The sequence below is a fragment of the Hyla sarda genome, chromosome 3 (genome assembly GCF_029499605.1).
Source record: "Hyla sarda isolate aHylSar1 chromosome 3, aHylSar1.hap1, whole genome shotgun sequence".
Lineage (NCBI taxonomy): Eukaryota > Metazoa > Chordata > Amphibia > Anura > Hylidae > Hyla > Hyla sarda.
The window spans coordinates 313,532,784-313,555,262 of NC_079191.1; the positions used below are offsets into that span (position 1 = coordinate 313,532,784).

The 22,479-nt window shown below is 39.9% G+C and overlaps 1 protein-coding gene across 11 annotated transcripts in view; it reads left to right on the forward strand.

The window, feature by feature from the left end:
* ARID1B (AT-rich interaction domain 1B) overlaps nucleotides 1-22,479 on the forward strand; it is a 405,450-nt gene that overhangs the window by 90,615 nt on the left and 292,356 nt on the right. For 10 of the 11 annotated variants that reach the window (XM_056567064.1, XM_056567065.1, XM_056567066.1 and 7 more), the window contains one exon: nucleotides 15,382-15,528. The exons of the other annotated variant lie outside the window; for it this stretch is intronic. In XM_056567064.1, coding sequence (XP_056423039.1) covers nucleotides 15,382-15,528 — 147 coding nt within the window. The remainder of the gene's footprint in view (nucleotides 1-15,381; nucleotides 15,529-22,479) is intronic. 11 annotated transcript variants of the gene reach the window in all.

Genomic DNA, 22,479 nt, shown 5'->3' on the forward strand with positions numbered 1-22,479 from the left:
AAAACCCCCTGGTCCTTAAGGGGTTAAACAGAGCCTCTTAATGTGTAGTGCAGGCCCAAGCTAAATCGCGGTGATTATTTGGTATCAGATATTGATGGCCTATACTGAATTGTAATGGCCAAAAAAAAAAAAACATTTAAAGGAGTCGTCCTGTACGGGGCCCCGGCAGCCTGCGGCAGGGGGGCGTGTTGACCGCCGTACGAAGCTGTGGCTGACACGCCCCCTCAATATAACTCTAGGGCAGAGCCGGAGCGCTGCCTTTGGCAATCTCTGGCTCTGCAATAGCACTGTATGGGGGGGGGCATGTCGGCCGCCGCTTTGTGCGGTGATCGACACCAGCTATCTGGCCAGCGAGCCGAGGCCCCGTACAGGAGATCGCGGGGGGCCCCAGCGGTCAGACCCCCCCGTGATCTGAAACTTATACCCTATCTTTAGGATAGGGGATAAGTTTTTCAGCACTGGACTACTCCTTTAAGTCCAGGTTCACACTTGAGGCCTGGTTCATTTAGGCCAGGTTCACACGGAAAACTTTTGTCTAGAGCTTCCTAGTGCTTCCAGCGTCTATTAAATCATTCAGCAATAGGGCCACGCATACATTGCCATACCCATAGATGGCAATGTCTGCAGAGCCAATTCCACCAGAATATTGATCAGGTTCATTGTTCTGGTGGAATTTTTTGCTTGGAATTTTCTCTATTAAAGAGGAACTCCAGTGAAGTATATTTAAGTGCACACTCTCATTAAAACAAATTTTTGCTATTGCACTCCTTATGGTAAATTTAAAAAAAAGTCTATGTTTTATTTGTGTTTTAAAAAAGCTGCCACTAGGTGTCTCCCTACTTGTCCAGAGCACATTTTCCACTATCTTTTCCACAGACTTTTTGGACTCCTGCTGGCCTGGCAGAAGTCCAAAATCAGGAAATGCTGAGGGGGGAATGTGCAGTCTTATCCAATCAGAGCTCATGTCACACACTGAACTGCTATAGGCTGTGTGTAGCAGAGTGAAGGTAAAAGTTCTCTTCTATATGGCTTCAGATTATGTAAAGCCTGCTGGGGAATGCCCCTTCCCAGTCTGTGAATCTGACTGTGCCTGAGCAGAAAATACAGCAGTAAACTAAAAAATGTATAAAAATAAAGGCAGGTTTTTTTTTTTTTTATCATGATGGGGCAGTGAACTGTGAGGATTATAAAATTTAACAACATCATGAGAGGTTGGAAAAAAAAGCTCAAAAGCCACCACACTACCTGGATATTTTTCCTGTAAACCATCCTGCCTGATATGCATGACTCTTGTGTCCCCTGTTGTCTTCTCTGGCTGTTTTTTGCCATCCTTGCCTAGATCTCCCAGCAATCATTGCAGCTTTGCTCTTCAAGACCACTACCTCTGAGAGCTTCCCCCACCTTCCTGCTCTAAGCTGCAGAAAGAGGTTCAGTGTCTGATTTGGCTGAGGCCATACACGCCTCTCAGTTCTCAGAATTAAAGAAAGCATCACTCATCAGTGTAGGGCAGGAACCAGGAGGGTCAAGAGGGTGGGGGCTGCTGTAAGAGAGGGATTCGGACAGTTTCAGACTGGGTGACCTAATTCCCTCACTTCATGCATGTAAGTGACAATCAAAGAGGGGAAACTGCTCTATATAGGTAATGAATGATATTCAGACAATTAAATAGGTTGATAAGAGGGAAAGGATGGACTATGGGTCTAGTTCCCTTGAGTACCCCTTTAATTCCAGTCGGAAATTCTGTAGTTGCAACCCGGCCTAAAAGATACATTATTGTGATGGTGTGAGCAGTAGAACTGTGTTGGTACTGTCCAACTGTATATTAAAGGAGTAGTCCGGCGCACACTTTTCTAATTTTATCCAGTCTAGGCTGCAAAAAAAAAGAAAACAAACTTTCTCTTGCCTACCTACGCGCCCCCGGAGCTCCGGTACAGGTGTTCGGTCGCCGGGCTGTTTGCTTCTTACTTCCTGTTAGCCCGGCACGTCACACGGAGCTTAAGCCTCGGCCGGTGATAGGCTGAAGCTCCGTGTGACGTGCCGGGCTAATAGGAAGTAAGAAGCAAACAGCCGGGTGACTGAACACCTGTACCGGAGCTTTGGGGGCGCGTAGGCAGGCAAGAGAAAGTTTGTTTTCTTTTTTTTTTTTTTTTCAGCCCGGATCGGATAAAATTAAGAAAAGTGCGCGCCGGACAACTTCTTTAAAGCTTGGTCATCCCTCTACCTCAAAAAGGCATAAAAGATACATACAAAATAAGTGATTGTGTAACATGTCAATGATATAACATGATAAATGCCATGATAACAAACAAATGTAAAATAGGAGAGTTTTGTTTATACACATGTATGTGTGTGTATGTGTGTGTGTGTGTGTGTGTATATATATATATATATAGAGAGAGAGAGAGAGAGAGAGAGAGAGAGAGAGAGAGATTATAACATATATGTTCTACCCACACTTTAAATGCATACCTACCCCAAAATTTTGCCCTTTAAAACTGTACATCAGTGACCATTTATGTGGAGGGAAAAAAAAGCTAACTTATGGCTTTCAAACTGCATTGACCCAAAGTAAATACATAAAGTAAATACAAATTTGCTGTCTCCTTTAAATGTTTAAAATCCTCCAAATCTAAATATTGCAACTTTATTATTTTGAACAGTTTATTTAGTATCTAATGTATGTGTAATTCCCTTGCCGGATTTACTTTACATATTTTAACAGAAGCATATGCATTTTTTTTCTCCTTGTTTTCTGTTATATTTATTATGTATTTGTCGCTTTCATGTCAAGTACACTGTGCCCTCTGACACCTTAAACTACTAGAAAGTGTGTAATTGGGGCCCCCAGCCAGAGTCTACAATTATACACTCCTGCATTAACTCTGTGCACTGTTAGCTGATAGCAAATGAGGACACCTTTAACTGTCACTGCAAGCGCCACAGTGCAGAATGTATAACAAAAATGAGCTTTAATGGAATGACCCACAGCAAAAAGGTAAATTAGTTCCAGACCCTGAAAGAGGAAAGGAGTGAGCGCTGCAAACCAGTAATTTCTCGTTGACTCTGCAGTGCTGAAAGAGGGGACAAAACACACGCGCACCGTGTTAAAATGCTTTTACCATGCCTGCCCTTTCTTTCTAGTGAGGTCAAAGCCATTCAATTTATCACTTTCTTCAATAGTGAAAAGATGGCACAGTTTCATAGATAATTTACCATTTTCATACGGGAGACTAAAGTAAGCTTGATGTAGAAGTGGGCAAATTGATGGAATTAAATGGCTTGTTAGGAAGTGAAAAGAAATAATTCTGATGGAAAGATTGTGCAGGGCTTGTGAAGCAGCATGACATTAGGTGGATCATTATAAAAGCAACTTTAACAAGGTTGGAGATGGTTCTTTAAGGCTGGAAACACACATGCAGTTATTGGGGCAGCTTTTGATGGAGTTTTTTAAGCCAAAGCCAGGACTGGAGTAGAAAGGAATAGGAAACATTATGGAAGGAATCCACTACTAGCTTTGGCGATTGAAAAAAAAAATGCACCTCAAACTGCACCAGAAAGTGCTGTTGTATTCTTTTAATCTATGTATAAAACTCAATGTGTTTGTGTGTGTGTGTATATATATATAGAGAGAGAGAGAGAGAGAGAGAGAGAGAGAGAGAGAATTAACAGCTCTGTTTCTTGGTATTAACAGCTCTGTTTTTTGGTATTAACAGCTCTGTTTCTATCTTTGCAGATGACACCAAGCTTGGTAGCACGGTACAGTCTATAGAGGATGTGCATAAGTTACAAGATGACTTGGATAGACTAAGTGTCTGGGCATCCACTTGGCAAATGAGGTTCAATGTGGATAAATGTAAAGTTATGCATCTGGGTACTAATAACCTGCATGCATCGTATGTCTTAGGGGGGATTAAACTGTCAGAGTCACTGGTAGAGAAGGATCTGGGTGTACTTGTAGATCACAGACTACAGACTAGCATGCAATGTCAGGCTGCTGCTTCCAAAGCCGGCAGGATATTGTCATGTATCAAAAGAGGCATGGACTCAAGGGACAGGGACATAATACTCCCCCTTTATAAAGCATTGGTACGGCCTCACCTGGAATATGCTGTTCAGTTTTGGGCACCTGTACATAAAAGGGACACTGCGGAGTTGGAAAGGGTGCAGAGACGCGCGACTAAACTAATATGGTGCATGGAACATCTTAGCTATGAGGAGAGATTAAAGGAGTTACAATTGTTTAGTCTTGAGAAGAGACGTTTAAGGGGGGATATGATAAACGTATATAAGTATATTAATGGCCCATACAAAAAATATGGAGAAAAACTGTTCCAGATTAAACCCCCCCCCAAAGGACGAGGGGGCACTCCCTCCGTCTGGAGAAGAAAAAGTTTAGTCTCAAGGGGCGACACGCCTTCTTTACCGTGAGGACTGTGAATTTATGGAACGGTCTACCTCAGGAACTGGTCACAGCAGGAACAATTAACAGCTTTAAAACAGGATTAGATAAATTCATGGAACAAAATAACATTAATGCTTATGAAGAAATATAAAATCCCATCCCTTCCCCAATATCGAGCCACACCCCTACCCCTTAATTCCCTGGTTGAACTTGATGGACATATGTCTTTTTCGACCGTACTAACTATGTAACTATAGATAGATAGATAGATATATATATATATATGCATGTGCATGTTCCAGCATCACTTCCAAAGAGTTAGTTATTTCAATGAAATGTTAATATACATGTTACTTGTATAAAATATAGGGCCATTTAATTAACCCTTATTCACTTCCATTTATGAGGGTCGGGTTGTTGTCTAAAGTCCCATGCAAGTCTCTGATACTACTTATGAGACTTAATCCAAAAGTTGCACTCTGCTATTGAATGTGATGATCCAACTTGCAAGCCATACTTCTTGACAAGCCAAGCCCATTCTATTTCAGGCCCTCTTTTTTGTTTAATTCTTCCTGGTTTATCCTTGTCCTTTAACCACAATCTCTTCATCACAGCTTAGCCCCACCTTACTCCACAAAAGCTCCACCACTTTCAGTGAATGTGTTGGTTGGGCTTGCAAGCCATGCCCATCCCATAAGCCACACCCCTACAAAGCTATGCCCTCTTCTGTTTTTGTCCTACAATCTCTTCATCAGTGCTCAGCCCCACCTAAGGATGGGATATGAGGTCTGAAAATGGGGATTGGGTATGATGACCAATATATGAGGACGGAATATGAAGTTTGAGGTATGAGGATGGGATATAAGGTCAGAATATGAGGACAAGAGCATAACGTTTGCTTTTTCCTTTCCTACAAGGTTTGGTTAGGAAGCCCTGGCAACGCCTGGTACTCTGCTAGTAACCTTATAAAAACCCAGTTATGTTAAAGTGTACCTATATTTTGAGACAGCTTTCGATATTTCATAGACACTTCAGAAGTTGTGATCTGTTAGGGTCTGGCCGCTAAGACCCCCACTGACTGCGTCCTTTCATTATTGCATGGATTTCTTCAGCAAGCCGATCGCAGAGAGTATAGACTTGGTATTCACCAAGACTCATAGACTTTCACTGCATCCGTACACCATGTGCTCAGCTTTACAAGGAAAGCAGAAAAAAAACATAGAAGTAGAATCTACTGTGTAACTCTAACTCCTTGCTTTTAGAAATAAAAACTGAATTTATAAAAAGCATCAAAACCAGGGCTGTGGAGTTGGTTTTAGGTATAGTTGGGGGTTGATAGAAATATGCTGTAATATTTACCATTATTGTACAGTTGATTCAATATATAGCTTGTTTAATATTTACTTTAATTGGTGATAAAAATGCAAATGTTAACAATTTACTACTTCATAAATGGGTCCTGTATAACTATTAGTAATGACAAATATTCTTAGTAGAGTATGAGTTGAAATCTGAGTATTAAAAAATATTACCAAGTCCACATCCCTCATCAAAGTGTTCCTTGTAAAATCACCCTCATACTTGTAACACTTCGTAAAAATGTACAGGAAATGACCATAGTTTAAAACATGTATACTTAAAAAAAAAAAAAAAAATTTGAACCCATTCTAATTATATAGGTTAATGGCCACTTTAGGGTTGATTAAAGCTGAGAATTCTGCCAGCATCTGCCGCTTCATTATGTCACTAATTACATTACCTATTCATCTGGGCTGGTCTTCATCCCAGTTAGGGTTCAAGGGAACAGCACAAAGGTGGATGTTTGAGCAGATGAGAAACCACAATGATGTCCCATTATGGACCCTTCCAAACACAACACCTCGTATCTACTGTTATCTGCTCTGTGTGTAACCTCTGCTCTATTCACTTCACCTTTTACAATTTGCTACCTAACTAATTGGTTTCCTTTGTCATAGGTTCTACATAATTCTCACCATAGTCTGGGGAATTATAGTAATCCCACCCATGCATAAGGTCTTTTCATGGGAAAACATTGTACAAATGTGCTTCAGGATGCCATATTGAAACACTATATAATATTTTAATAGAAAATGTGGCAGGCATTTCATTGCATTTCTGCCTAACTGTTCTGGCAATCCATTTGGACGGTTATATACCCTGGTGTTAGTGTCTTGGTGGCACAGTAGGCACAGAATATGATTACAAAACTAAGATCTAGAAGACTAAGTGTGGTAGTACACAAGTGTGCCCAATGCAAGCATTAATCAAATAGATTGACACTTGTTTAATGAGCCAGTTACATGGGTCACTTGTGCTGCCCCTTACATGCTTCATTGTGGGACACATATTCACTTTACTTGGAGCAATGTGCGGCTGATGAATGAGGATTTTTATTTGTAACATGCTTAAAGATGGTATCGACCTAAAAATGACGGCTGATTGCTAGGCCTGTGTAATAGGACTCTAATAGCTAAGCCAGGAAGGTGTTGCCTTCTGCAATTCATGGAATTGCTTTCCATCCGAGAGCAAATGTGCGCTAATGGGGCTGTATACAGCATTTGAGAGTGTAAGAAATTTGGTAAAGTAATTGGTAAAGTCACAACGCATTTCCTTTTCTTCTTAAAGGGGTTATGTGGCGGGAAGGGTTTTCATAATTTTTTTTTAACCCCTTAACGACACAGGATGTAAATGTACGTCCTGGTGCCCTGGTACTTAACGCACGATGACGTACATTTACAACCTGTACATGACTGCGAGCTCTGGAGTGGTGCTCGTGTCAGGCACGGCAAGTCAAAGCTGCTATACGGATCACGGCATCTGTCGCAGTACGGTCAGTAAAATGGATGATCGGATCGCCCACAGCGCTTCCACGGGGATCCGATCGTCCATAATGGCCGTCTGTCTCCAGGGGTCTTCTGCTCTGGTCTGAGATAGAGTAGACCAGAGCAGAAGATCGCCGATAACATTGATCAGTGCTATGCCCTATGCATAGCACTGAACAGTATTAGCAATCAAATGGTGACTATTAAAGTGTAAAAGAAAAAAGTAAAAATAATGTAAAAAAAAAAAAAGTTAAATGTAAAAAATCCCCTCTACCAATAAAAATGTAAATCTTCCCTTTTTCCCAGTTTTACCCCTAGAAAGTGTAAAAAAATAAATTAAATTAAATAAACTAATCATATTTGTTATCGCCTCATGCGTAAATGTCCGAACTATCAAAATATGATATTGATTTTGTATGGTGAATGGCATAAACATAAAATAAAATAAAAAATTCCAAAATTGCTGCTTTTTTGTCACATAATATTAAAAAAAATTAAGGAAAACTGTCATCTTTCTTCCCCACACTAACCAGTGGTACTGGCTGGTAGTGCGGGGGACGCTGATCAGTTTGATGCCTACCGTGCCTGGATACACCCCGCCTTTTGGCCAAAATCTTTGTTTTTCTGTATATGCGAATTAAGTGGTAACTGGCACTCTGACGTCAGCGCCGCTCATCAATATTCCTCTTCATTACAGAGCAGGGAAAAGAGGGAGAGGTGGAGGGAGGGGAGGAATGAGCTGGCTGGCGCTGCGGACTAGCGGTGCTGACATCAGAGTGCCAGTTACCCTGCCTGTGCCAATTAGTTCTTAATTAGTATATACAGAAAAACGAAGATTTCGGCCAAACGGTGGGGCGGATCTGGGCGCGGTAGGTATCAAACTGATCAGCGTCCCCCACGCTACCAGCCAGTACTGCTAATTAGTGCGGGGGGAGCAAGATGACAGTTTAACTTTTAAAGCTTCATATATGAAAATGTGGTATCAATAAAAAGTACAGATCACTGCGCAAAAAATGAGCCCTCGTACCGCCCTTATACGGAAAAATTTTAACGTTATAGATAATCAAAATAGAGGGATTTTAAACGCACTAATTTGGTTAAAAAGTTTGAGTTTTTTTTTTTTTAAAGCGGTACAATAGAAAAGTATGCGATCATGGGTATCATTTTAATTGTATTGACCCACAGAATAAAGAAAACACGTCATTTTTTATGGTAAATTATACAGCATGAAAACAAAATGTTCCCAAATTTGCTAAATAGTTTTTCTTTTCAATTTCCCCTCATGAATATTATCTTTTTTTTTTTTTCGCCATACATTTTATGTAAAATGAGTGACGTAATTACAAAGGACAACTGGTCGCGCAGACAACAAGCCCCCATATTTGTCTGTGGATGGAAATATAAAATAGTTATAATTTTTAGAAGGCGAGGAGGAAAAAGCGAAAATGCAAAAATAAAGGGGTACTCTGGTGGAATTTTTATTTTATTTTTTAAATGAACTGGTGTCAGAAAGTTAAAGATTTGTAAATTACTTCTGTTAAAAAATCTTAATCCTTCCAGTAATTATTAGCAGCTGAATACTACAGAGGAAATTTTCTTTTTGAATTTCTTTTCTGTCTGTCCACGGTGCTCTCTGCTGACACCTCTGTCTATGTCAGGAACTGTCCAGAGCAGGAGAGGTTTGCTATGGGGATCTTCTCCTTCTCTGTACAGTTCCTGACATGAACATGAAAAGAAATCCAAAAAGAAAAGAAATTCCTCTGTAGTATACAACTGCTAATAAGTACTGGAAATATTAAGAATTTTTAAGAGAAGTAATTTACAAATCTACAAATCTGTTTAACTTTCTGGCATCCATTGATTTAAAAAAATAAATAAAAAAGATTTAACCTCTTCCCTAATAAAAGTTTGAATCACCCCCCTTTTCCCATAAAAAAAACTGTAAAAATAAATATAAACATATGTGGTATCGCCGTGTGCATAAATGTATGAACTATAAAAATATATCGTTAATTAAACCTCACGGTCCATGGCGTACACGCAAAAAAAAATTCCAAAGTCGAAAATAGCTTATTTTTGTTCACCTTTTTATACCATAAAAATTTTTAAAAAACTTCAGATCACAGTGCAAAAAATGAGCAATCACACATCCTCATATGAAAAATAAAAAGTCATAGGGGTCAGAAGAGGACATTTTTAAATGTTTTAGTTTACGTGCATGTAGTTATGATTTTTTCCAAAAGTAAGACAAAATCAAACCTATATAAGTAGGCTATCATTTTAATCCATATGGATCTACAGAATTAGGAGAAGGTGTCATTTTTACTGAAAAATGTACTACGTAGAAACTGAAGCCCCCAAAAGATACAAAATGTTTTTAATTTTATTTATTTTTTTTGCCGTAGATTTTTGGGTAAAATGACTGATGAAATTAGAAAGTAGAATTGGTTATGCAAAAAAAATCCATGATATGAGTCTGTAGGTGCAAAGTTGAAAGGGTTATGATATTTAAAAGGTGAGGAGGAAAAATGAAAGTGGAAAAACGCTCAGTCCTTAAGGGGTTAAGGCCAAAATGGGCTGTATCCTTAAGGGGTTAAAGAGCAGTAAATACAAAAAGGAAAAAAAGACGGGTGCACACCTCGTGCAGATCAACCAGGAGTATAACAAAAAGAATAGAGAATAACAGGGCCAGCAGGATGGACCCTTGCCTTTGGATTTTATGCTGAGAGCATAACATCTATGATGGATTGTAATATGTGATGATCGGTCGCAGCCTCCTGGTTCCTCCGGATTTTCTGCAGGAGAGCCGGTGTGTAGCAGAGATAAGGTCAGGATAACCTTGGGAAATGGAACATCAGTGGTGGCGCAGACCTCTGTGCTTGTTGTGTAGTATTTTATTAATAAAAAGATGCAACGCAATATTAAAATGAGCGTTTCTAGCACGGACCGTGCTCTTCCTTGTACAACACGTGTAATTTTATAACATCAAACAGATATGCTTCCGGGTTCAAACACTGTACCGGTCCAACCGGAACCAATGGATACATATGAGAAGAGCGAACCAAATAAAATGATACAACACACAATAAAATATGGCAAACAAGGTGAGTAATAAAAACAATGTAATGCTACTACAAATTTTAAAAAAGGGCAAACATTTCTGATATAAAGGAAGAATTTAAATAAATCGATGGAGGAAACCTGATATATCCTGGGGACAACGCAGGCGCAGTGAAGAGAATCACATCAAGCTGTATGAGCAGTACACAAGTCTGCCCATTCATTACGACCAGTACAGTGTTTGAACCTGGAAGCATATCTGTTTGATGTTATAAAATTACACGTGTTGTAGAATTCTCCTGTTGCCTGAGGAAGAGCCCGGTCTGGGCTAGAAACGCTCATTTTAATATTACTTTGCATCTTTTTATTAATAAAATACTACACAACAAACACAGAGGTCTGCGCCATCATTGATGTTCCATTTCCCAAGGTTATCCTGACCGTATCTCTCTCCTAAGGCGTTAAAGAACAGTGCCCAAACTACAGTGTATAATAAATATAATAAACCTGTACTCCCTTTAAGTGCTCCAAAGGTGCCTCCAGTGTCCTGCTTCAGACCTGGCTGCGATCCTGGAAGAGAGAGGGACATCTGGGACCAGTGTGTCATACTGCTACTCAGCCAATCACTATCCGAAGCAATGTCCCACTCTGGCCAGTGATTAGGTGAACAGCAATATGACACACTGTGCCCCCACATTACTCTTAACCTGGGCATTATGCTTTCTCTCAGAAAGAGGATCGCAGCTGGGGACCGGAGAAGGACACCTGAGGGAGCGCTGGAGGTGAGTGCATTGTTCTTTAAAAAAAAAAAAAAAAACTGTCCTTGCAGATAACCCCCTTAAATGGTCTGTTCCTTATAGTTTTTTAAATAACATTTTGGAAATTGGATCATACCTCTTCCTGTGCACGGAGTGCCATTCACGTGCTCCATGCATTCTTTATTGAAGCGCCAGTGTATCCCCACAGACAGAGCATAGAGTTCATGCCGATATGCTACTCCATGCAACGGGAGAAAAAATGCCCTGTTCTAGAGATCAGATTCCACAGAGATGAGACACATCCCCAATCCTGGGGATATGGGATACATTTTAAAGTGATGGAGTATCGTTTTACAGGTAACTGCACACGACATGGATTTGTGGAGAAGGGAAGCCCACAAGAGAAATTTTAGGAATTCTGGTCTAGATTTGCCACTGTGGAGTAACCCCCAGTGATAACTCCCATTAATGTCTGTGTAATGTGCAAGACAGGCGGCTTGGTTGTCTATTGGGTTTCTGGCTACTGCCCATTCTTCCTAGCGACATCTATGAGACATTTATAACATATATTGGGGTTTATTTACTAACATGATTCAGACTCTTTATTTATTTATTTTTATTTATTTTTCTCTGGTTTCGCGTCCAAATTGTGTCACACGTTCCGTGCGATACAATTTGCGACCAAAAAAACCAAAACCCTCCATTTTACATAAACAAACCCGAGATAAAGGGGGAGTGGTCCTGACAAAATGGGCATGTCCATGACAGTATTGAAAAATCCCAACATGCTTACTAAGGTTTCCACAGAAAAGGTGGTGGATTTGAGCTTGGAAAAACATGACAGATCAGAACAGTTGTAAAAAAAATTTTTTTAAAAAGTAAAAAGTAGGGAAAAGTGCATACCTGTCGGGAATCAAAACCCACAAAGAAACCTACACTCCACTCTTAGTAAATAAACCCCATTGAGTTAGATGGTAATACCTAAAGTTCTGGTAATGCAAGTAATAGAATTCATTTACAATATGGGAATGTAATAGTTTTCTCATACAACTCTCAAACCGTAAACCACAGGCATATTATTTCCCAATTCTAAATAATAATACAAGAGGTTACTAGTGTTCAGCAACCCCTTCCAGATATAACAGCTGATAATGATTGAGATATTATTCAACTGTCATTTTTTTGGATCTTGTTTATTTTTTAAGGAAAGACTTTGTTAAACTTTGACACATAGTGAATAAAAATGTACAGTAGTAAAAAATCTCAAGTTTCGAGCCCTTGAGAATAAGGAGGGTTTAATTTGTTTATTGTCTCCATTTGCCTTTTCTCTCTGCTAAAAGTAATTTGTCACTCAAGTAAAGCCAACAAAATGAGCACAAAAACAACATATTCAGGCATTAATGAAAATATGTTTAATGTTCTGTCAGAGTATTACAGTCTATTTAACACTGGTTTAAGTGTTATCCTAACTGCCTAAAATAATACCGCAGAGTTGCTACTGAAATGTGATATATCAAAACCAAACATATGGGCACAAGGCAATGAATGAAGTGTGTTTCTCAAGCATATGGGTGTTCTTGCATATAAAAATGTCTGTGGCTTTAATGGCAACAGACATTCATTAAAACCTAATAATCTATGGGAAACACACACACTCAAATTGCTGCATAAATATGAAAGTTATTAGGATTTCATAAGTGTCTACATGTTGAAATGGTTACTGTAGATTGAAGCATAAAGAAAAAAAAAAGATTGCGGGTAGATAATTTTTATCTTTTTTTTTTTTTTTTTTTTTTTTTAAGAATGTTTATATTGCAGATTGGATAGGAAGGGATATGCTTAAAATCTACAATTAAAGTAAATATAGATTTGTTGCTAAGCAGCTGTAAGCTGAGGTCTTTCAGAATTTTCTAAATTAATTTAGAAACGTGTGTCCTGTATAGAGTGTACTCCGCCCCTAGACATCTTATCCCCTGTCCAAAAGCCACAGTGTATATGCCATCAACTTAAAGGGGTACTCTGCCCCTAGACATCTTATTTCCTATCCAAAGGATAGGGGATAAGATTTTTAGGGCCAGAGTACCCCTTAAAGTACCTATGTTAAAGCATGACATCATAATGACAAGAAATAAAAACATAATAGGTGGCGGAGAGGGGGGGGAGGAAACATGTGAATGTCAGACATGACTACGAAAAACAAAGGGAAAGAAAATGTGGGGAGTTGACCCAAACTATATACACCCCAGGCAAATAATAGTATATATTGATCTAGCATTAATATACATACCCACTTTACAATACCCTGTGCCGTCCCTAAGAAATTCTCAGTTAGTTCAAATAGGGACTATCTAAACCTGTGTCAGCTTAGGGGGACAGCACAACATGGTCATCAAGTTCTGACATCCAAAATCTGATTGTATAGTATACCCACTAATCTACTGGCATTATGTGTTATGCTGCACAACAAGTGCGTTAGATTGTTGTTAGGCTATGTTCATATCCAAACTAACGTAACCACGATGCACCCCATTCAAAGGGAATGAGGCCTGTCTGGATCTGTTGATGTCCGGTGTGTGTTGATGTCTAGTGTCACACATCCAGCCCCGTTATTAGGAACCGAACAGAACTGATGTGAACATAGCCTTACTTATAAAATTTTAAGGTTTTGTAAATAATAATTCTGTAATTTTATAAGCTTTTCCAATTCTGTGTGACCAAATAAGAACATAATTGGTAAATTGATACAAAGGGTAATAGTTAGTAGAGTACACCTTTGTAAAAACCATTTAATACAATAAACCTAATTTCTTATCGTAATGGACTAAAATTCTTTACTATAAGAGCAGGAAACTATGGAACTAACTCCATCTTGTGATTTATTAAACCATGGGGGGGCAGAATGTATTTATTGAAACAGAGATGTATTATGTGTATTAGATTACTAGACATAAGACATTGACCTATGTATTATGTGTTTTGAGAATCCTGCTTTTCTTTAGATATAAGGACTTTGAGGTTGATCTTTATAAAACGTCATTTTTGACCATAACAAGTCTATTTTGTTATTTCTTTTCTCTTTGCCTTATTGCAAAATAATTGTGGAAGCTTTTTCACTATTATATTTACCTTTATTCTGGTTGTTAGCCGGTTTAACCTTTTTTTAAAGGACTAAACTGTTACCTAATTACAATTTTTAAGTTATGGCCCATCACAGCCGCGTAAAGTAGGTATATTGGCATTGTGAATTATTGTGGTTTTCTAGCCCCAAATGTTTTCACCCTATTAGGCACTCTATTTTTCTTTTCTTGGTATCTCTTTTTGAATTTGCTTCTAATAATGTAGATCTGGTTAAAATAAAGAAAAAACACAAACTACATTGCAAAGAATGTGTTGTATTTGTTTCCCCCCTATGTTTAAATCTGATTTAAACATTCACATTGGTCGCTCTTGGTCTGCATGGATGCATACCATGTTGTGTTAATTACATTTTAGTGTTTTATGCTCTGGGCTTTCCCAAGTGATGTAGAGAACACAGTTATTCATCTGAGGCCATATCCAAAAGAGAATAAATGCTTTTTTACCTCACAAGTATTGTTACATATTTATGGAGCGTAAATACTACAAAGGATATTTTTGGAACAGTACTTTTTAACATTCTGCCACTGTTATGAGTCCTTTGAGGACATTTTATTTGTACTAATTGGTTAAAAGCTTGAATGCTGCTCATTTTGAATATTTCATTTCCGTGGTTGTCAGTCAACCATTGATCCATACTCTCTAGTCACCCATACGACATCGACCCAATTATATATGCTCACTTTAAAACTGGAAAAGAAATGGATGTTATGATAACAAATGTATTCCAGTGTATACAATCGTGTAACTACAAGAAGGAGGTTCTACACTAATCTAAAAAAAATCTAAAAAATATGTTGCAAAGTGTCAGCTTATCCAGTGTTAGCATTTCCTAATATACCTAGTGTGAAAATTCTACCACTGAGCGAGGCTACAAAATATTAATACAAACAAGGTTGTCTTCCAATAATATTGCAAACGTTCACATTTGGAATTGTAAGGAATGTGAGTACTTCCAGCTCTGTTATTTCTGTTCAGAAATTCATTTAAGCATCATATTTCAATAGTTTATTCAGGGTAGTGTGTTTCAAAAATGTAATATTGCATAAAGCTCGGACAACATATAAAATACTACTGACCAGAATGCATCTTCTGTTCAAGCTCTACAGTAGACTGAATGAGTCTTAGTGGTTTGACCCCATGCAAGTTGACTCATGTGTACTTTGCTTGGCTCTTCTAACAGATGCCGCCTCAGTACGGTCAGCAAGGTGTAAGTGGCTACTGCCAACAAGGCCAACAGCCATATTACAACCAGCAGTCACAGTCTCCATATCCGCAGTCCCAGAATCAATATATGTTGCAGAATCCACAGCGGTACCAGTCCCAACAGGTAAGAACAACAACAGCTGCCTTTCTTTTCCCCCGATTGCTATGTTAAATTTTAATAATTCCCTAAGTGTACAACACTGGAAATAACTGGACTAGAAGTAGTCCCTACTATTATTTTACATAGCAACTAGACAACTTACTGGAATCCCTTATACATTGTGATGCCCCATATTAATGTAATGGCTTCTATGTCCTCTTAGTCCTTCATTGGAATTACCATTTCACATGTTACATAGCTCAAGAGAAGATTTTCTGTTAGGGAATATTTCCCATGCCACTGAACAGTGCCTGGTTGTGTTCCACCATGTAACGAACAGAAAAATGATGGAAAATTTTAATAAGTAAAATATAGTGGGTGCTTAAATGCAAAGCCTCTCTTTACCAAGATAAGTGGTAAAATTATAATTGCCTTTTGTATGTTCCCATCATCTGATTACATTCAATTAAGTGTGATCTGATTTATTTTTACTTTTTTCAAAATAGCTTAAAAAGTTGGCTGCTATTGGTAAAAAACCAATAAAGGGAGACTAAACACAGAAAATTCACAAAAAAATTCCTTCTTTTGACATTTAAAAGGGTAGTACAGGGAACTGAACTTATCAGACATTTATCCATCTTATGGTCTCCGATAAAGAGCTTCCCTACCAAACACTGTAGGTAAAAGTGCACTGATAGATATACAACACAGAAATTGAATCAAAAAGTAGTGCACTGAAAACATGAAATAAAGATATATAATTCTTTATTGAAAACATGCATATACAGTAAAAAAAAAACTTGACACAATATTAAAAGCACCAGAGCACCAGGTATTATTCTAGGGTTGGGTAGGTATGGTCTGGCACCCCCTCTGGATTACTCCTTTTGCTAATGCTGGAGTCTATTGTCCTTTGTCCTTTGTTTCATATTTTCTTTCTTCTGTATGCTATTTTGTATTGTGGTTCTTTATTACCGTATATACTCGAGTATAAGCCGAGTTTTTCAGCACGATTTTTCGTGCTGAAAACACCCCCCTCGGCTTATACTCGAGTGAACTCTCCACCCGCAGTGGTCTTCAACCTGCGGACCTCCAGAGGTTTCAAAACTACAACTCCCAGCAAGCCCGGGCAGCCATCGGCTGTCCGGGCTTGCTGGAAGTTGTAGTTTTGAAACCTCCGGAGGTCCGCAGGTTGAAGACCACTGCGACCTTCGACATCATCCAGCCCCCTCTCACCCTCTTTAGTTCTGTACAGTACTCACCTCCGCTCGGCGCTGGTCCGGTGCCGCAGGACTGTCCGGAGAGGAGGTGGTCCGGTGGGATAGTGGTTCCGGGCTGCTATCTTCACCGGGGAGGCCTCTTCTAAGCGCTTCGGGCCCGGCCCCAGAATAGTCACGTTGCCTTGACGACGATGCAGAGGTACGTTCATTGCCAACGTACCTCTGCGTCATTGTCAAGGCAACGCCTCTATTCCGGGCCGGAAGCGCGGAGAAGAGGCGCCCCCAGTGAAGATAGCAGCCCGGAACCACTATCCCACCGGACCACCTCCTCACCGGACAGTCCTGCAGGACCGGACCAGCGCCGAGCGGAGGTGAGTACTGTACAGAACTAAAGGGGGGCGAGAGGGGGCTGGATTATGTCGAAGGCCGCAGTGGTCTTCAACCTGCGGACCTCCGGAGGTTTCAAAACTACAACTCCCAGCAAGCCCGGACAGCCGATGGCTGCCCGGGCTTGCTGGGAGTTGTAGTTTTGAAACCTCTGGAGGTCCGCAGGTTGAAGACCACTGCGGGCGGATGATGACAAGAGGATGATGAAGGGGGGTGTGTGGGATGATGAAGGGGGGGGGGTGTGGGATGATGAAGGGGGGTGTGTGGGATGATGAAGGGGGGGGGATGATGACAAGGGGATGATGAAGGGGGGGTGTGGGATGATTACAAGGGGATGATAAAGGGGGTGGGGATGATGACAAGGGGATGATGAAGGGGGGTGGGTATGATGAAGGGGGGTGTGTCGGATGATGATGAAGGGGGGTGGGGATGATGACAAGGGGATGATGAAGGGGGGGTGTGGGATGATGACAAGGGGATGATGAAGGGGGGTGTGGGATGATGACAAGGGGATGATGACAGGTGATGATGAGGGTCTGGATGGTGACAGGCTGTGATGATGATGAGGATGTTAATGACGGGGGTCTGGATGATGACAGGGGGGGATGATGTATTTCCCACCCTAGGCTTATACTCGAGTCAATAACTTTTCCTGGGATTTTGGGTTGAAATTAGGGGTCTCGGCTTATACTCGGGTCGGCTTATACTCGAGTATATACGGTACATTTCTGTATCCATATTTAGGGGCCCTCCATACCTATCTTCTGTTGTGCTCTGATGCTTTTAATATTGTGTCTAATTTTTTATATGCATGTTTTTAATAAATACTTATATATCTTTATAAAAATTTTCAGTGCACTACTTTTTGATTCAATTTCGGTGTTGTAGACTTATTCCCCTTATCCAAAGCCTAGGGAATAAGTGTATGATGACAGGTCGTATGACCACTGGGACCCCTGTGATCTCCTATACAGGGCCTCGGCTATTTATCGGTCCTCAATGTGCTCCAATCCCCACCTTTCTGGATGAGAACCTGCCCGCTCAGCCAATCGTCGTCTTATTTGGGAGATCGCGGAGGCTGGTGATTGTCTAAGCGCGCAGTCAGTAGCTCCCATCCAGGAAGGTCCCAGAGAGCTGAGGACGGGTAAATAGTCCATGCCCAATACGGGAGATGGTGGGGGGGGGGGGGGGGGTCCAGTGACTGGACTTTACCCCGTGGTCAGACCCTTATCTCCTATTTTGTGTGTAGTCAGTTCTCTGGAGTACCACTTTAAACTGAGAAATATGTGAGAAAATCTTCTGTTTATACCAAGGGATAAGCAATTTCCTCCATCCTGTGATTGGCTGAAGTAGGAGCCCCCCACCACCACCTACTTAAGAAAATAAGCCTTCACTCTCCTTTGCTAAGTCAGTCAGTCATCAGCCAAAAATGAATCGATCAACAGAAGAGTAGTTGCTATGTTTTCTGTAGAATATGGGCGAATGGTCCTGTGTAAGTTTCCATTCATACAGCAAAATTTTAGAATGGGATCCAGTGGAAAAATTCTGCTGGGAATTTCCGGTGCAGCAGCTTCCCAATGTTTTCAATGGAATTCTGCTGCACCATACAAACAGTAGAATTTTCGTGGCAGAAACATCTGCCTTCAAAATTCAGATTCCAAACATGTTCATTCTTTCAGTGGATTCCGCTCAACAATGCATTTCTGTCAATACAGACCGCATTTCCGAGCAGATCTAGTGTCGGCTTATTCTGCCAATGCCTGCTGCCCACAAAATGTCTGCCTGGAATTTTTCCAACATGTGAATGGGCCTTATAGGCCCAGCAATTGGCCGGCCAACAAGCAAACTCATTGGTGATCAAGGGGCAGGTATAAGAATTGTTGTTCATCAGCTGCACATCGCCCTGTGTAAAAGGTCATAGGCAACTGATGAATAATGGAAGAAAAGATCTTCATGGATGATCCAGCAATCGCTGGTATAGCCCTGGCTGCCCAATTCCGAACTGTGTAGTAGGCGTGTTAAATTAGTGCCGATTCTATAGGGCAGGAGTTGAGCTGTGTATTCAGAAATTTAAGGCCTTATGGCTTATTTTTACATTTACTTAGAGGGTCTTATAAATCTGAATTGGTACGCAGCCTGCAAGCAATTGAAACCTTAAAGGGTCTGTCCTGGGATCAAAGAAGTTATATACTTATGACTCCCCAGCCCCCCATTTTTGGCTCTATGCTGACACATTACCAACATAATACATGCCCTGGAGACCTAGCTTTTTCCCTCCTTAAAGTGGTACTCCGCCCCTAGACATCTTATCCCCTATCCAAAGGATAGGGGATAAGATGTCTGATCGCGGGGGTCCCAACGCTGCAGCACCCCTCTGTCATTACTGCACAGAGCAAACTCGCTCCATGCATAATGACGGGCAATACAAGGGCCAGAGCATTGTAACATGACGGTTCTACCCCCTCGTGATGTCACAGCCCGCCCCCTCAATACAAGTCTATGGGAGGGGGTGTGGTGTCTGTCACGCCCCTCCCATAGACTTGCATTAAGGGGGTCGGGCCGTGACGTCTCAAGGGGGCAGAGCTGTGAAGTCACGATGCTTCCGCCCCTGTATCGTCCGTCATTACGCATGGAGCAAGTTTTCTCTGTTAAGTAATGACAGAGGGGTGCAGCCCAGTGGCGGGACCCCCGCGATCAGACATCTTATCCCCTATCCTTTGGATAGGGGATAAGATGTCTAGGGGCGGAGTACCCCTTTAACCTCTTAAGGACCCAGGATGTGTGGGTACGTCCTGGGTCCCGGTCCTGTGATATAACGCGGGGTCACATATCGCGGCGGGCCAGGCGTCATAGTGAAGCCGGGACTCGCCTCTAATAGCGCGCGGCACTGATCGCTGTGCCGTCCGCTATTAACCCTTTAGCCGCGCACTGAAAGCTGAGCCGCGCAGCTAAAAACGAAAGTAAAATGTGCCGGTTAGCTCAGGGAGCTGTTTGGTATCGCCGCGGTATAATCGCGGCATCCCGAACAGCTGTAGCACAGGAGGAAGGTCTCTTACCTTCCTTCCTGCAGTCCGATCGCCGAATGAATGCTTCAAGCCTGAGATCCAGGCTTGAGCATTCAATCGCCGAAAACACTGATTGATCCATTCCTATGGAGATGGATCAATCAGTGTAAAAGATCAGTTAATGCAATGTTATAGCCACCCCTATAGGAGCTATAATATTGCATAAGAAAAGTGTAAAAAAATCATTAACCCTTTCAATTATCCCTTCCCCTAATAAAAGTTTGAATCACCCGGCATTTCCAAAAATAAAAAAAAACATTATGTAAATAATGATAAAAATAAACATATGTGGTATCGCTGGGTGCGGAAATGTCCTAATTATAAAAATATACTGCTTTTTAAACTGCTCGTTCAATGGCGTAGGCGCAAAAAAAATCAAAATTCCAAAATAGCGCATTTTTTATCACTTTTTATACCACAAAAAAGTGAATAAAAAGTGATCAAAAAGTCTGATCAGAACAATAATGGTACCGCTAAAAACTTCAGATGATGGCGCAAAAAATGAGTCCTCAAAGCGCCCTGAACACAGAAAAATAAAAAAGTTATAGGGGTCAAAAGATGACCATTTTAAACGTATAAATTTTCCTGCATGTATTCATGATTTTTTAAGGAAGTGATACAAATTCAAACCTATACAAGTAGGGTATCATTTTAACCGTATGGACCTACAGAATAAAGATAAGGTATCATTTTTGACAAAAAATGTACTGCGTAAAAACAGAAGCCCCCAAAACTTACAAAATAGTGTTTTTTCATCAATTTTGTCGCACATTGATTTTTTTTCCCGTTTCAACGTAGATTTTTGGGTAAAAAGACTAATGTCATTACAAAGTAGAATTAGTGACGCAAAAATTAAGCCATTATATATAATTTTAGGTGAAAATTTTTAAGAGTTATGATTTTTTAAAGTTAAGGAGGAAAAATTGAAAATGAAAAAACAGAAAAAGCCCGGGTCCTTAAGGGGTTAAAGGTTGACTATAAGGTCATGTCAGGGGTGGAGTGCCAGGGAGTAAGGTAAGTATATAGCTACTTAGATCCTTAGTAGGTATATACTTACCTGGAGATAAGGTAGTGATAAAGCCTATGGACAAAGAATGTCTTAATGGGAGAACTCCTTTTAACCTGTTGACAACACAGGATGTGTATACTGGTCCTGGACTGTCAATCGTGTATGGAGTAGAGCAATCTCTGATATCATTGGTCTTCAGTGGAACAATCTTCAATCTATTGCAATAGCAATGCATTCAACTGAATTAGCAATGGAATGAGTGCTTATAGAGGTTCCCTAGTAGCCCATAAAGTGTTTAAACCAAAAAATTCCCCTTTCCCATATAATAAATTCTAATCGCCCCTTTTGCCATTCTCATCACATCTCACAAAAATTTTAATGAAAGGCAATAAAAAATTATGATCAATGTCAGACTGGTATAAAAAAAAATTACAGATTATGATGCAAACAAATTATCCCCCATAGAGCTTCATAGACAAAAAAAAGTAAAGAAAATAATAATTATAGTGGTCAGAATAAATAATGATGATGATAAAAAAAAAAAGTGTGTGTGTGTGTGTGTATATATATATATATATATATATATATATATATATATATATATATATATATATATATATATATAATCTTTAACATTTTTTTTAACCCCTTACGGACCTATTTTGGCCTTGAACCATAACTTTTTTATTCTTCTAACCACAGACCAATTTGAGGGCTTTTTTTTTTTGCTTGACCAACTTGTAAAGACACTTCATTTCACTGTAAAATGTATGGCGATGCCAAAAAAAATATTATTTGCAGGGGGAAAATGAAAAGAAAACTTCAGTTTTCCAACTTTTGTTAGTTTCGTTTTTTATGCCGTGCACTTTATGGTAAAAATATGTTCTCTTTATTCTGTAGCTCGATGCAATTAAAACGATACCCAATTTATATAGTTTTTCTATTATTGTACTACTTTACTAAGAGGGCAAACTTTATTGAACAAAATCAGTGTGTTTAGATTGTTCTCTTCTGACCCCTATAACTTTTATATTTTTCTGTATATTAGGTATGTTAGGTATTGTATATTATTTTTTGTGCCGTGATCTGTAGTTTTTATCTATACGTTTTTTTTATTTTGATGATTCTTTTTTTTGATCACTTTTTATTCAGGGTGTACAGGTTAAATGGGGTAAAAAAAAAAAAAGTACAACATAATGATAACACTACTAAATGGGTATTGTTGTAAATGAACTAATCTGAGGAGTACACACAGCAAACTACATTAAATTATTTATTTTTTGAAGTACAAACG